The sequence below is a fragment of the Sinohyriopsis cumingii genome, chromosome 9 (assembly GCF_028554795.1).
Source record: "Sinohyriopsis cumingii isolate HCF-2022 chromosome 9, ASM2855479v2, whole genome shotgun sequence".
NCBI classification, from domain to species: Eukaryota; Metazoa; Mollusca; class Bivalvia; order Unionida; family Unionidae; genus Sinohyriopsis; species Sinohyriopsis cumingii.
The window spans coordinates 58,560,326-58,574,450 of record NC_142969.1 but is presented as its reverse complement, the minus strand read 5'-3'; the positions used below and the strand labels follow the sequence as shown (position 1 = coordinate 58,574,450).

General features: G+C 37.1%; 1 protein-coding gene across 1 annotated transcript in view; it reads right to left on the bottom strand.

The window, feature by feature from the left end:
* LOC149791889 (N-chimaerin-like) overlaps positions 1–14,125 on the bottom strand; it is a 99,827-nt gene that overhangs the window by 25,521 nt on the left and 60,181 nt on the right. The window contains exons 11-12 of the mRNA XM_089970395.1: positions 9,780–9,857; positions 465–602 (exon numbers count right to left, since the gene is read on the bottom strand). Coding sequence (XP_089826521.1) covers positions 465–602; positions 9,780–9,857 — 216 coding nt within the window. The remainder of the gene's footprint in view (positions 1–464; positions 603–9,779; positions 9,858–14,125) is intronic.

The window sequence follows — 14,125 nt, the reverse complement described above, 5'->3', positions numbered from 1 at the left end:
AAAATAGCCAGTTTGTATGATTTTTTAATGGCATATTTACAAGGATATACTCCACTTTCAAAATGGGTATTGGAGTGCTTACATCTTGATTGCATGATCTGGTGGAATAATCTTGTATGCATTTGAAATATATATCTTTATCACTGACCTATATGCTTTTAATAACTCCTCTAATGAAATGTCAAACTGGCAAGTAATTACTGTTGAGCTACATCTTTGGTAACTTATAATAAGCAATGCTATTTCAAACTGTGAATGATCTAATTATTCTGTGAAACAATTTTTCTTCCGATTCTGATATATATGCAAATCAGAAAAAAAATCACATTTTGGACAAAAGAGGGTGGTGACTATACCTACCAATGTCGCCTAGAAAAACAACATAAAACATTTTCAAGTGTGCATAACAATTGTAACAGCAATTAATCAGAGACAGATAAAAACAGCAAGAACAATGTACTAACTGAATCCATCAATGATGATTTTGTATGCCTCAAATGTAACTAATGGAATAGGTAGAAGTCTGAAGTACAACTTGAGGACGCTGGTAATGGTGTTAATATCTTCATATTTGGCTGCACTAATGTCTGCTGTTTCAGTGTCTGAAAATAGAAATAAGATTTTGTAAACATAAAGCCTGCTAAACAGGTCATATTACAAGATCCCTCAGTGCTGAATTAGTTGACAAAAGAAATGAAAATTGCACTCTGCTTTTAAATTGCTTGTATTTTAATTATTGTACGCGTTCACCTAATAAGGCATTTACAAAATGAGCACAACGCCTTTTCCAATATGTCCACTTTTGTTAAAATCACTGATAATTTGAATGACTTCACTCTGTGACTGATTAAGATAATCAACATATCAATCCAAATATAGACCAAGTAAACTTGTTTCTCACACTACCATCCACTTCCATAATCCTGGCATCATCTGATGCAATTAGAGTTACATACATTTTTCAAACCGAAATGCCATAAAATGATATATTATAACAAAGAAAACAAAGTTATTCCAGTTACTTCAGACTGATATTGAATATTCATGATCAGGAAACAACAAAATTGTTAAAGGCATCAAGCCATCCATGCAACTATATCTAAATCATTGAAGAGAACAAAGGCGCTTCCAATTAGATTTCACTGGTATCAAAAATGTATTATTGGGAAACACACAACTGATAATATTTATCTCAAACTATGACCAGGCACGGAACCAACCAACAAATCAGTGATCAATCAACTGACCCTACCCCTTCTCCAATTTTCTCAATAAAATTTACATTGATCTCAGAAATGAATCAGATGACCATGAAAATCACAGAACTGTATGAATTCTTCTCATCCCTAAATATGGCTGCTGTGGCAGTAATATTTGAGGTCAGATATGCACTATTTTCAATTAGGACCAACTAGACACCACAAGAAGTCTTTTAGTGAAAACCCCACAGTGATATGACCATTTATTATGGAGGAGAAGCAATAACAAGTGTTTCAAGATAACTGCTGTGGTGGCGACATTAGATATCCTAGTGGCACCATTTTCGTTTAAAACCAACTAAGCCTTGGGATGAATGTGTGTGTGAAGTTTCATGGCAACTCTATAAGTAGTTTAGAAGTAGTGACAACAAACTTATGTTAACTGACAGACAAGGGATGATGAATTTAAAAAAACCATAAGCTATTCTGGTCTGTGACCAGTACAGCTAGCAATTAAACAAGATTATAAAGATTTCTGATTGTAAAACATAATTATCAGAGAAAGCAAATTTGTATGTAAATTATGTTTCTCCAAGCATACTTACCCAATCACATTATGTTAGGAATATTAGCCTGCTACCACATGAATCCAACCTTACTTAAAGATGATAAAGATGAAAATATTCTTTTTCTATCTCATATAGATAAAGGGTAATAACATTTGCCCATTACCTCCCCATGCCAATTCCAGGTGTCGCTTGTTTTCTTTTAGCTGAGTGATATGCTAACAAGGATAGCTGCAGGCAGTATGGTTGGGAGGGGTTTTAAGTAATGTGATTGGGTAAGTATTCTTGGAGAATCGCAATTTACTTTCTCCATCAAATATGTTCCCCAACCAGATATTACGTTACAAGAATAGGTGATAGGATGAGGGAATGCTGAGCATCCAACCTCTACCTCAGGTATCCTTATAGGAAATGATGGCTGAATTCTCCATGTTAAAAATAACCTGTTCTCCTAATTACATAAGCAACACAGTCTAGGGTCACTTGATCTGTGACCTACATATGGTCAAGGATATAATTACTGAAATTTTCTTACCCACAAAATTTCAAGGTTTGTGAAGCTAAATCTTTGGGATAAAAACTCAAGAAGTTTGACACTGCAAGCCATCCAACAGCTTCTACTGAGATCAAAATGTTATGTTTGAATGCAGGGCTCACAGAGATTGCTCTCATCTCATAAGCAGTAATCTTCATTAGGCGACTTGGATGCTGTGAGAGCGTATAACCCATTACAGCCATGAAGCAATGGCTTGAGGGGTGATATCCTGTTTCCAGGCTTTCACCAGAAGAAAGAGGTGCCTGCGCATGCCACAGCTTGTCTGCTGGAGTGCATAAACAGGATCATGCATGGCTGCTGATCTAAGGAAGAAAGCAAACGAATGACTACTGTCATTACTGACAGGCGGTAACCTATCTTTGGTTACAAAGCCTGGTTGTGTCAAGAAGACCACCGAACCATTTGATCTGAACTGAAGATAGTTTGGGTCGACAGAAAAGGCATGTAACTTGTTCACCCTGCATACTGAAGCTAGAGCTATCAGGAAGCATGTTTTGTATGACAGCAACTTTAGCAAAGTTTGGGTCAAAGGCTTGAATTCAGCCATGTTAAAACCAAAGACAGATTCCATTTTGGAACAAAGTGAAGGATTTTGGTCAGTTGAGATCAAAATTGGTTACAAGATCTGATAGATCTTTATCATGCCCAATATCACATCTACCATGATGCTGATATCTGTCTGACATCATGAAGCAGTAGCCTTTAATAGGAACTGGGCCCAACTGTTTCTCCTTGAAGAGCCAAAGAAAAAAGCTGGCCAGTTGCAGGAATCAGGCACTCAGATGGACATGTTATTGATACAGCACCAGTCCCTGAAAGTACACCACTATCCCTCATAAGCTTTTTCAGAGTGGAGGGTCTTCTTGCTTTCAAGATTCTCTCCACAATCAAAGGCTTTAATTGTTTGTCTCATAAGGCTAGCCAGACATGAGCCAACCATGAAGAAGACAGCCCGGGTATGGATGGAACACTCATGACAATAGTGGCTTGAGAAGATTCAAGTTGGCGGGTACACCTATTGCTAGATCGAGTAGATCAGTAACCCAGGATCTGTCCCATCAGAGAGGGGCTATTAGAATCATCTTGCATTTCTGACCCCATAACAGTTGGATTATTTCTGGTAACATGACTGTGGAGTGGATGGGTAGGCAAATGCCCACATCCCCTCCCAACTGACTGACAGAACATCCATGGCCCAAGCTTCTGGGTCTGGAACTGGAGAGCAAAGTGGGCAACTTTTGTTTCCACCTCATCTAAAAGTGAGAGAAGATTGTTAATTCCTTGGAGCAGAATAGAATTTACCCTATGTTTCTGGAAGATGTTGTCCAGGTACAATGATGTTGCTATAGATGAAGTCGACTGGAGAGGATGGCAATGCAATCCGTGTCCTTGGTAAAAACCTTGGGGCTGATGTTGAGGCCAAAGTGTAGGACTCTTAACTGATAACCTGTGTCCTGGTAAGCAAAATAAAGAAATCCAGGATGTGGGGTGGATAGGGATGTGAAAATATGTGTCAGTCAGTTCAAGACTGATGGTATACTGATGGTACACCATCTCCATCTTGAATTTCAGTGGGGAAAAAATTTAGGCGATCCATCCCAATGCTCAGCCTTACCTACCCATTCCCCTTCTGAGTACGAAACAGCCTTGAATACACCCCGGAGACTGTGGTTTTTTGTACAATCTCCACCACCTATTCTGCAATGAGTGACCATATCTGCTGTTGAAGAAAGGCATCCTTCTCCTGATCTGACGAAATGTCCATGAAGAAAGGAGAGGAGGAAACAGAAGGGGATAGGATAAATTAAATTTGAAGCCCCACTGAAATGAACTGCATCACCCAATTGGTCTGAGGGAAAAGGGAGATCTATTGAGCCTGAAACTGAATGAGGCGGCCACCCACAGGTAGGCTGACTGCTGGTGGTGGGGAGGGTTGGTCAATGTCTAGAGTTAGGAGGCTTGCAAGCAGAGAAACTTGGTTTCTTGCCATCTCAGTATGGTTGCCTCCTAGCTTGATTAGACTCTTGTCTCCTGCCATTGGGCTGGGATCTATATTAATCAATTAACTGAGAAGATCCCTTGTCCCTAGTCTGATAATCATCCCTCTGCAGTAATTGTTTTAAAAAGTCTCTGTGGGTTGAGTGGCAAATTGAAGGGGCAGTCCCTTGAGCTGCCTGCCTCCGAACTTCTTAAAATTTTCCTCCAAAGAGTAATGGTGACCCAAATGGGGCCATCCGTAAAACCAGGGTATGATGAGGCATGAGACATGAACTGCAGACATGCATCACATCTTATGAACTCAAAGTTGGCTGAAGCAGTCAATGTATTGGCCTTTAAATCGAACATGGGAGATGTAGTGACTACATTCTGGACTAGCTTTGATGTGGCAAAGGACACATTCTTGACCAGTTTTAAAATGGTGGAGCAGACACGAGACCGGCTGCTAAAAAAAACAAATTAAATTAAGGGTTGCAAGACAAGTACTGAAGGCATCTGAGTGATTGTTCCACCAAAGATTTGAGAATGTCACTGGTACTTTGCTTCATGAAAGGAAAAGCCTTAAAATTCACAGGATCCTCAATTCTACAAGACATGCAGTCACTGATCTCCTTAATTTAAGCTGAAGGAAGGAATTAGAAGGATGGCATCTCTTCCTCCCGGTCAAAATCTCAAATGCTTTTTCTTTATAGTCGTAAGTAGCAATGGGGGTGGAGGGCATTCTGCAGTTGCCAACACCCTATAAATGTTCTTGACTGCAGCCTTGAGGCTAAATTCAGTCTGTTCCATGGTTATATCTGAGTATGGCTGATTGGTAGGAGCTTCATCACACTCACTGTGTGTTGAGTCCTGACCTGGTTGCACTTGCAGCTCTGGATAAGCCATACCAGGTAGCATTGATGATTCAATGCTGTTAATTTTGAAAATGTCAGTAACTCTCCCATATAGATAAGTAATGAACATTTGGAAGTCCAGCATTGCCAGAACAGCCAGCTGGTTTGCCTGGTTTATGGTCAGCCTGGATGCTAGCGGTATAGAAGATGGTCTGGTTATCACCAGTACTGGCCACTCCAAGGGCCTGGCTGGACAGAAAAATTTCTCACTGAAATCTCCATCAAAGAATGGGTATGTCACCAATGGTAAAGATTAAAAGATGGATCCGTCACTAAGATCCCTGAAAATCCTAGCTGGCCAGACTGTCTGATCAAAAAGTCCCATGCTGGCACTGGTATATTATGGTAATGTCACCAAAGACACATCTAAATGGATGGATCTACCACTAAGATCCCCGTAAATCATAGTTGGCTGGACCGTTTTCTCAAAAGGTCCCCAAAGCTGGACAGATGATGATGTCTGGACAGCCACTGACGGCGAGGTTGTATTATCAAATGGCTCCAATACAAACTCCATTCTTCCAGACTTGCAATCCCAAAGGCCATGCTTGAATATGCAGGGGGACTTACACTCACTGGGCTGCCAAAAACTGCGGGCAACACTCCCCCAATGAGTCAGAATTGCAAGTGATGAACTCCTGGTTGTCTCTGTATGTCTTCCTTGTCGTATTCTGCTTTTCCATCCCTTTGATGCATTATGGACTATTGCTCTGAACTTTGCATTTCATGCATTTAGTTGTCATGTCTTCCAAAATGACACAAGAAGAGAAAACAAAGCATAACTCAGCAATTCAGCATGCTACTTACTCATTCATACTTTAGCCCAGACTTCCAAACACCGCATATTACAAATGTTGCATGTCATAAATGATACGCACTTAGTATATGCAAAACAAGAGTCATGGTTGACTTCCTGTTCTGAAATTGTGCATGTTATATATTTAGTTGACATTTCTGCTGAAATGACACAAGAGAAAATAAAGCATATATTAATAATTCAGCATGTTACTAACTTGCTAATATATCCCCATTAATAATGGAGTAATCGAAAATAGTGTCACGTCTTGATGCCTTCTAGACTATGCTTTGAACTTGCACATTTCACACAATTAACTGACATTTCTACTGAAATGACATGAGAGAAAAAGCATGAATTAGAAATGCCGTATGTTATTAACACACCAATACCATCTCCAGCCGGCAGAATAATGATTGTCCTACACAATAAATCCAGAATGAAAGTTGGAAACTCCAATTTGAACACTAAAACAGCTTGGATTTGTGAGAGGTAAAATGTACAATGTTATCAGTACAGCAGTGAAGTTAATAAACTAGCAATAACTGGACATGGCAAGGGGAGGTATTGGGCAAGATTTATTGCCCTTGTCTATATATGAGAGAGAAAAATCACAATTTTCATCTTTTTGTAGGGCTGGATTCGCAATGTAGCAGGTTCATATTCCTAACATAATGTGATTGGAGAACATATTTGAAGGAGAAATGAAGATGAACTCAAATGCTTAACATTCTCTTAAGAATTAAACTAGATCACAAGACCTGTTTTTGCTCATAATGAGTAGTACCTTCCAAGAATAAATCCATTCATCCAACCAGCTTTTTGACACTACATGGACACAGACAACCATTTCGGATTTCCATAGATCCTAATGTTAATGTTTGTCCAAATTTCTATACTTTCATTGTAAGACACACAAGACATGCATCCTTATGCATCCTAGAGGAAAGTTTTAAAAGAATGCGATCATTTGCTGTGTACCTTGTTTGCGGAAAATTCCCTTGCAGATATCCACCACCAAAATTAGGCCCAGTGAGATCTCCCCATTTACATACAATAGCAGTGACAGCAAGAAAAATGAAAATGTTTTGGACCCAATTTTTGTCCATCCAAAATTCACCCATGGTTGGAATCCAATTTTGTGTTTGGATTTTAGACTTTTTGGCCTCAGATCTAAGGCAGACCAGTCTGAACTGCACAGACAGATGAATCTTTGCAAAAAGTAGGATGAGTTAGACATTTGGAAAAAGGAGTGGTTTCAATACAAAAATGGTGGGTCCATTAAGCAAAAAAAACAAAGAGAAAAAAGTACTCCAACTTTTACCCTTCTGCTCATGCGTGAGTGAATAGCTAATGAAAAAATATTTCTAACATAACTAGGCATTAAGTTAATGAGAAACCATTTGGAAATCAATGTATTAGGATGTATTCAGAAATAGCCCACAAAATGTGTTTCCTACTTGCATGTCAGGCGAAAATGACAAAAACCTCCAGGGGTTAATGAGTTAAACAGAAAAACGTAATAGATAAATTATATATATGCCTTTACAATGCTTGAAAGGTGAGACAAAAAGCAACTAAAAGGTACAGTAGTTGTCACTCTAGCATTTGCCATAATAAAGGCAGTCCAGTATTTCTCAAAATGGTTGAGGTAAAAAAAAAAAAGAAGAGGACCTGATATTGTTCATCTAACAGATATTCATCTAATATGCAAATGTAGTAGCAATAAGGCTTGTGTTTTGGCCTAAATGGAAGTAGAATTTATTGGGATGTCAGCACAATCATAAATATGTGGTGCCATTTAAAAGTAAAGTTCTATAAATGCAACACAAAAAAATTGCACAAAATATTTTAGGAAGACAAACCCTTCCAAAATAAATTTAAACATGATTACAAGATAAAAATTAAAGGTAAAGATTTAAAAAACCATCAAATGTTTATGAAATAGGAGTTAAAGGTAAATGATATAAAACACTTAACATATGGAATCCATAATTTGATATATAAATCACATTCCCACAAAAAGACATTTTTTTTTAGGTGGCACAAAGTTGTGAAGTTCCTTAACTAAGTTCACATAAAAAGTATTTAACATGTCATTTAATTGTTTTACTTTTGTGTATCTTCAGACTTTCTATCCTAAATAATATATATATTTAGCTTATGCAAAATAATGACACTTTGGACAACATGACATCACAAAAAATGATGTCATTTAAAGAAACAATGGCATAACACTGTTGTATCATGCACTCAAGCTATTGTATCTCTGTTAATATTCATAATACTCCCCAAAAAAAGAAACTGAATCATAATCAGGAAAACTTTTTACAAACACAGAATCTCAAAACGTCAATTTTATGTCCAAAAGGGCTTTCTCTCTTGATGTGACCCACTTTCTAGTAACAATAACAAAACATAATGAAAAACAGTTCTGGCACAATATTCCGAAGAAACATTCCTATCAAGCTATATTAAAATTGATTCCACTGTCAGAAGCTGAAATAGGTTTTCCATATGGTTGCACAAGAATTCACACTGTTGCAAGGGGCAGTCACCTTAAAGTTTGGTAGAACATGTCATGAAGAACATGCTTACCAGATGTAATTTAAGCTGGCCCATCAGTTGAGAAGTTAAATCACAACAAACAAAATCTTGATATGCTGGCCATATATCCTTATGACTGTCAATGCATGCCAGATGCATTGACACACCCTAAACTCACATAACCTTATGGCAAGATGCATTGCTCATTATGAATCTATATATTATTGCTTGTACGTGAATTGAATTTTGTGGTTTGTGAAGTTATATTGGTGTCAGTATTTAAATTCATTGATTGGAGATGGGATCTTAATGCTCATCATCTCTTAAAATCTTTGGTCTGTAGCAACTATACCATGGAAAATAGTAGTCACATTGACATCACTTATATTGAAAAGCCACCTATGTCAATGAAAACGCACAAAACTTGTCATGCTTATGTCAATGTTGGGATAAAAAAAAATTAACATGTCAACATAAGCTATAGGTCTCAAATTTGTTTTCTACTTGTTTATGTCGACAAGCTACCGGTTCCGAAACATACTTTGTTCTTCTGTACAATTATTCTTCATGTTTGCCATGGGCTTTAATATTGCCATCACATTAACAAACAGGCATTTGTTTCATCTTCCAAAGGTGGCCTTTTGTGACCGCTTCAATAATGTTCTGCACCCTTCATCAAAGCAAACCAACTACTGGCTTCAATAAAATACAATGCACCCTTCATCAAATGAAGACATCACCAAACTTGAATAAGGCAATGGAATCTGAATGATTTTTGCATTTTTCCAAGTTATCGATGTTTGGAACTGCAGAAGTTCGATATTATTTATTTATAGTACAGATAAGGTTATTTTATTTTGTCACAAATTTTCATTGTATTTTATTGATAAGGTGTTGGACTCCTGTGAAACCTGCCTATAAAGAATCATCAGGGAACCACAGAATTGTCATTTACTGACAAGTCTCTTGTATATACATGTAAAATTAGCATACAAAACATGCCTTACAATATGTGGAACCCATTTTCTCAACTGCATTCATCAAATTTATCGAGTTAAAAAATTTGCTGCTGATGCCACTGCTGTTGTTGCTGCCTATCTCTCATAATGCTTGGGCAAATAAGACAATTAGGAAAAGGGTCCACAATTTATTTTCCTCTCAAAGAGGATGTACTTTATATGCAGATGCCTATTAAGCAGGTTTCATTCTATTGAATGTCTGTACCTTTATCAAAAGCCATTCGGATTTCTTCCACATCATCATGGAGACCAGCTACCCTGTATAAACCTTCCACATTCAGGCCTGCAGAAGAAAATTAATAAGCATGCAATAAAAGAGAGTGAAAATTTGAATGTCTCTCATCATATCAAATCTAGACATGATTTTAATAAAAGAAAATATTAGTCAGCAATTTAGTTTTGAATGAACCCTTTCATATTCACATTTTCACTTGGGATAAATTACCGTGACTACTTGAGAGACATAGATAAACAAAGACAAACACTAAGCAAGTTAACTGCCAATAATAAAACACCAGTCCCTCAAAGAGACTGAAGCTTCACTTGATGAAAAGAATTTCCAGCATTCCAAGATAAGATCATTTCTTTTCAACTGCTGACTGTTGAAACCATGTCTAATATTCTTCAGTGGAAACAAAATTTTCAAGATGGCCATCATTGAAGCTATACTTGGATGTAAGATATGCATCCTTTTCATTTAGGACCAACTAGACATCATTAAAAGCCTTCAGGTGAAAACATGTCAATATGACCATCCATTCAGGAACTTCAAGATGGCCACTGTGGCAGCCACAGTGGTTACAACTTTTTTCATTTATGATCAATTAGACAATATAAGAAGTCTTTTGGTGAAAATCACAAGCCAATATAAGCATCCATTCAGGAGAAGCAATAACAAGATTTTCTATAGTGCTACAAGGCCACAATAGTGGCCATACTGGATGTCAGATATGTACATGTTCATTTGGGGTCAAGTGCACACCATAAGAAGTCTTGAGGTGAAAAGGCCATGAAGATACAACTTTTGTTTAGGAGGTGCATCAATAACAATATGGCAGCAATATTTGGTGTGTTCATTAAGGACCAACTAGAAATAAAAACAAATCTTTAGTGAAAGCCATATTCTGATATGATCATCCATTTAGAAGGAGTAGCAATAACAACTATTTCAAAATATTTGCTTAACAGCCATACTGGAAGTCTAAAAGCACTACTTTCATGCAGGACGAACTAGACCTTGGGATGAGAGTGTGTGTGTGTGTGTGTGTGTAAAGTGTCAAGGAATTCCTCTAAGTAGTTTTGGCAGAGAAGTAATAATAAACTTGTGCTAAGAGGTGGAAGCATGAAGGACAACAGGTTATCACATAAACTCTTCTGGTCTATGACCAGGTGAGGCAAAACAAGAATCCCCCAATAGGGACCGAAACTTGATAGTCCAAAAGAATTTCCAGGAATTCAAAATAAGACCTCTACTTCTTTAACAGCAGAGTGCTCAAACGATCTCTGATATTCTGCAGTGAGAAGAATTTTGAATCAGCCATACTGGATGTAAGATTAGGACAAACTTGGTACCATTTAGAGACTTTTTTGGAAAACACCATGTTGATATAACCATCCATTCTGGAGAATTAGTGACTATATTTTCAATACGTTCTTTGAGGCAGGCATATTTGAGCTTGGATTGGCACCATTTTCATTCAGAACCAACTATATCTCATACTAAGATTTCTGGTGAAAACCCTGTGTTGATATGACTTCCTGTTTAGGAAGAGGAGCAGCAACAAGAATTACAATATGGCCATGGTGGGCATACAGAATGTCAGACCAGGAGCATTTCTGTTTACTACTATGACATCATAATAAGTCTTCTGATGCAATGCTGATATGGCTTTCAATCAAGGAAACGTATTGCTACAAGTTCCAGGACTGTCACTGTGGCAACAAGTGTTGGATATGAGATTAACACAATTAAAATTTAAGACAAACTAGATAGCTTAAGGTCTTCCAGTGAAAACCCATGCTGACATGACTTTCTGTTGAGGAGCACCAATAACAAGACTTTCAAGATGGCTGCTGTGGTGATCATATTGGAGATCAGATCAGCACCATTTTCACTTAGAATTATTTACATATGAACTGCTCATCACAACATTTTAAGATTCCATCAACCTTGACTCATTTTGTAAGGACAATTTAATCTGTGTACTGCTTCCCCATTTCTAGACAAATATACAGTAATCTCATACTTATTGCTGCTAAAAAATATCATGCTATCTCATAAAAATGAATCCCCTTGCCACATTTGGAGTAGCCAAAAATATACAGACTGGTATAGAAGTTAAACATGAATATTACGTCACACTGACCTGCACTTAATTAAGTTACTCTTTCTCAACCAAAGGGCTCAAGATATTCAGGATTTAGCAAAAAACACAAAAAAATACTGAAGCATGAAACTTAGGTTACAATGACATAGTTTTGACATGGAAGATTACTCACCTTGATATGCACCCACAATACTGAGGATGTAATGAACAGTCAACTAAAAATATATTAATGTACCAGTGTAACCAATGATCATCTCTACAAAGTGTTTAGTAGTCTGTAGCAGCCATTGTAAACAATAAAAAATAAATAAATAAATTCCAACTAAACGGATCTTGACAATAAAATGTTGACCCCTGATCCATTTCAGACATTTCTGCAAGCACTGATGAGGCTTGGGGAATTTCACATTGCCAACGCGTCTATCAGGGTATCTACTATCTGATTTACAAAGGCTCCAGACACACTTTTCACAAATTAAATGTCTTACAATGCAATAAAACAAGCCATTCTACTATTGTAGTGTTTCTAAATAATTATCTGGGGAAAGTGGCAGATTGAAGTGTGTCACTTCAGTGTCTGCTGACTGGTCAAGCGCATTAGCCTATCAGTCAGTTTTGTCTGGCTTTTTTTTCAATCTTGTTTTTTTTATAAAAAGAACTGAGTTTTGGTCTGAATCAACAAGAACACCATAAATGCCAATGCCTGGCAAAGAAAAAGTATATTCCATGTGGACAAAAAGAGTAATCTGAGCAGAAAAAGAGTAATCCACATATAACATAATAAATTTCAATGAGCGTATGTACAAAATGATTTATTTACCCCTTCTGGTCTTTTGACATCAATTACCGCTTCAGATTTTCAAATATAGCATTCTCAGCAATAAAAAGCAACAGTCTCTCATACTGCAGTTCAAAACTTTGTACCAGCTGAGATTATGAATGTTTTGCACACCAGTAGAGAACCAAGTGCTGGGCTACAGAGCCTGGATCTGAATTCAGTTTTATCTTTTTTAACAATACTGAACAATCTTTCAGTCAGCATTAGAATGGTAAAGAACCAATATTCCTCTCATAACCTGACAAAGAAGAGGAAATATATATCTTCCAGTCATTGGATCTTTTAGCTGGGAAATAAGGTGCCATGCACATCAGCTCTATCCACATGAAGTACATTGTCAGGTAGAATGCCAGCTTGGTACTTCAAGGATTCTCCTAATTTATCGGCACCCTTTCCTGCAGCAAGGTGCATCATATGACAGGGACAATCGATATGTACACTGAGGATACATTTTTCAAAATACAGAATGCAACTCCTTTATGAATTCCAGTCATCACTGATGCATTATTAGCTGAAAACCCCATACAGTTCTGCCCATTTATGCTTATTTAAAGCATTATCAAGCAAATAAAAAAAGGTTTTCTCTAGTGGAATCTACTGTTAATTGTCATAATGAAAGAAAAGCACTCCGAATTTGCCCTTTTCGTTGTCAAAGTCTCTTACATACACTGGGTACAACTTTTTGTTATCATAATCACTGTTGCAATACTAAACGGCCCAATTTTCATGGCTTCTGCAATTTTAAGCAAATCATCTTCTGCTAAACACCTAACAATATTAAATGATTTTGTTCTTGCATATGAACATTTTTTGCAATTTCGGAATCAGGAAACATACATTTGAAAAAGGATCTTTACAGTCTTCTACTGCTAGGGGTAGTCCATATTCTATTAAGAACTCGGTAAATAACGCCTCTGCATTTATTAGTTCTGCTGTAAGAAAGAAGTTACAAGTTACCTTAGTACTGAAGTCAGTAAAACGAGCTAATTCAAGGTTTCTTTGTTTTACCATCATGACCAATATTAAAATCCTTTCCACATTGCATGCAGTGGGAGCAAAGCTGCCTTAGAATGGAACATTGTATTGTGTAATTCATGTATTCATCTTTGAATCGGTTTTTTGTTTTTTTCATATCCATCTGAAAAACATTTTTGTTCTAACACATGAATCTACAAGAATAAATCTGACTTAACTTTTAGCGCCAAATACCTACAGACTGGTTCTGTACCAGATATAAATTAGAACAAAGAATCTGCAAGCAAAGATTAAAAATTAGAAAACCAGTCTGTTCTCTCCTAACTAAGCCATACAGCTGCTATAAATAGAAACTGAGATCAAAAGTTTGAAAGTAGAAACAAGCATGTTTCTTGGAAATAGGGCAGCTGC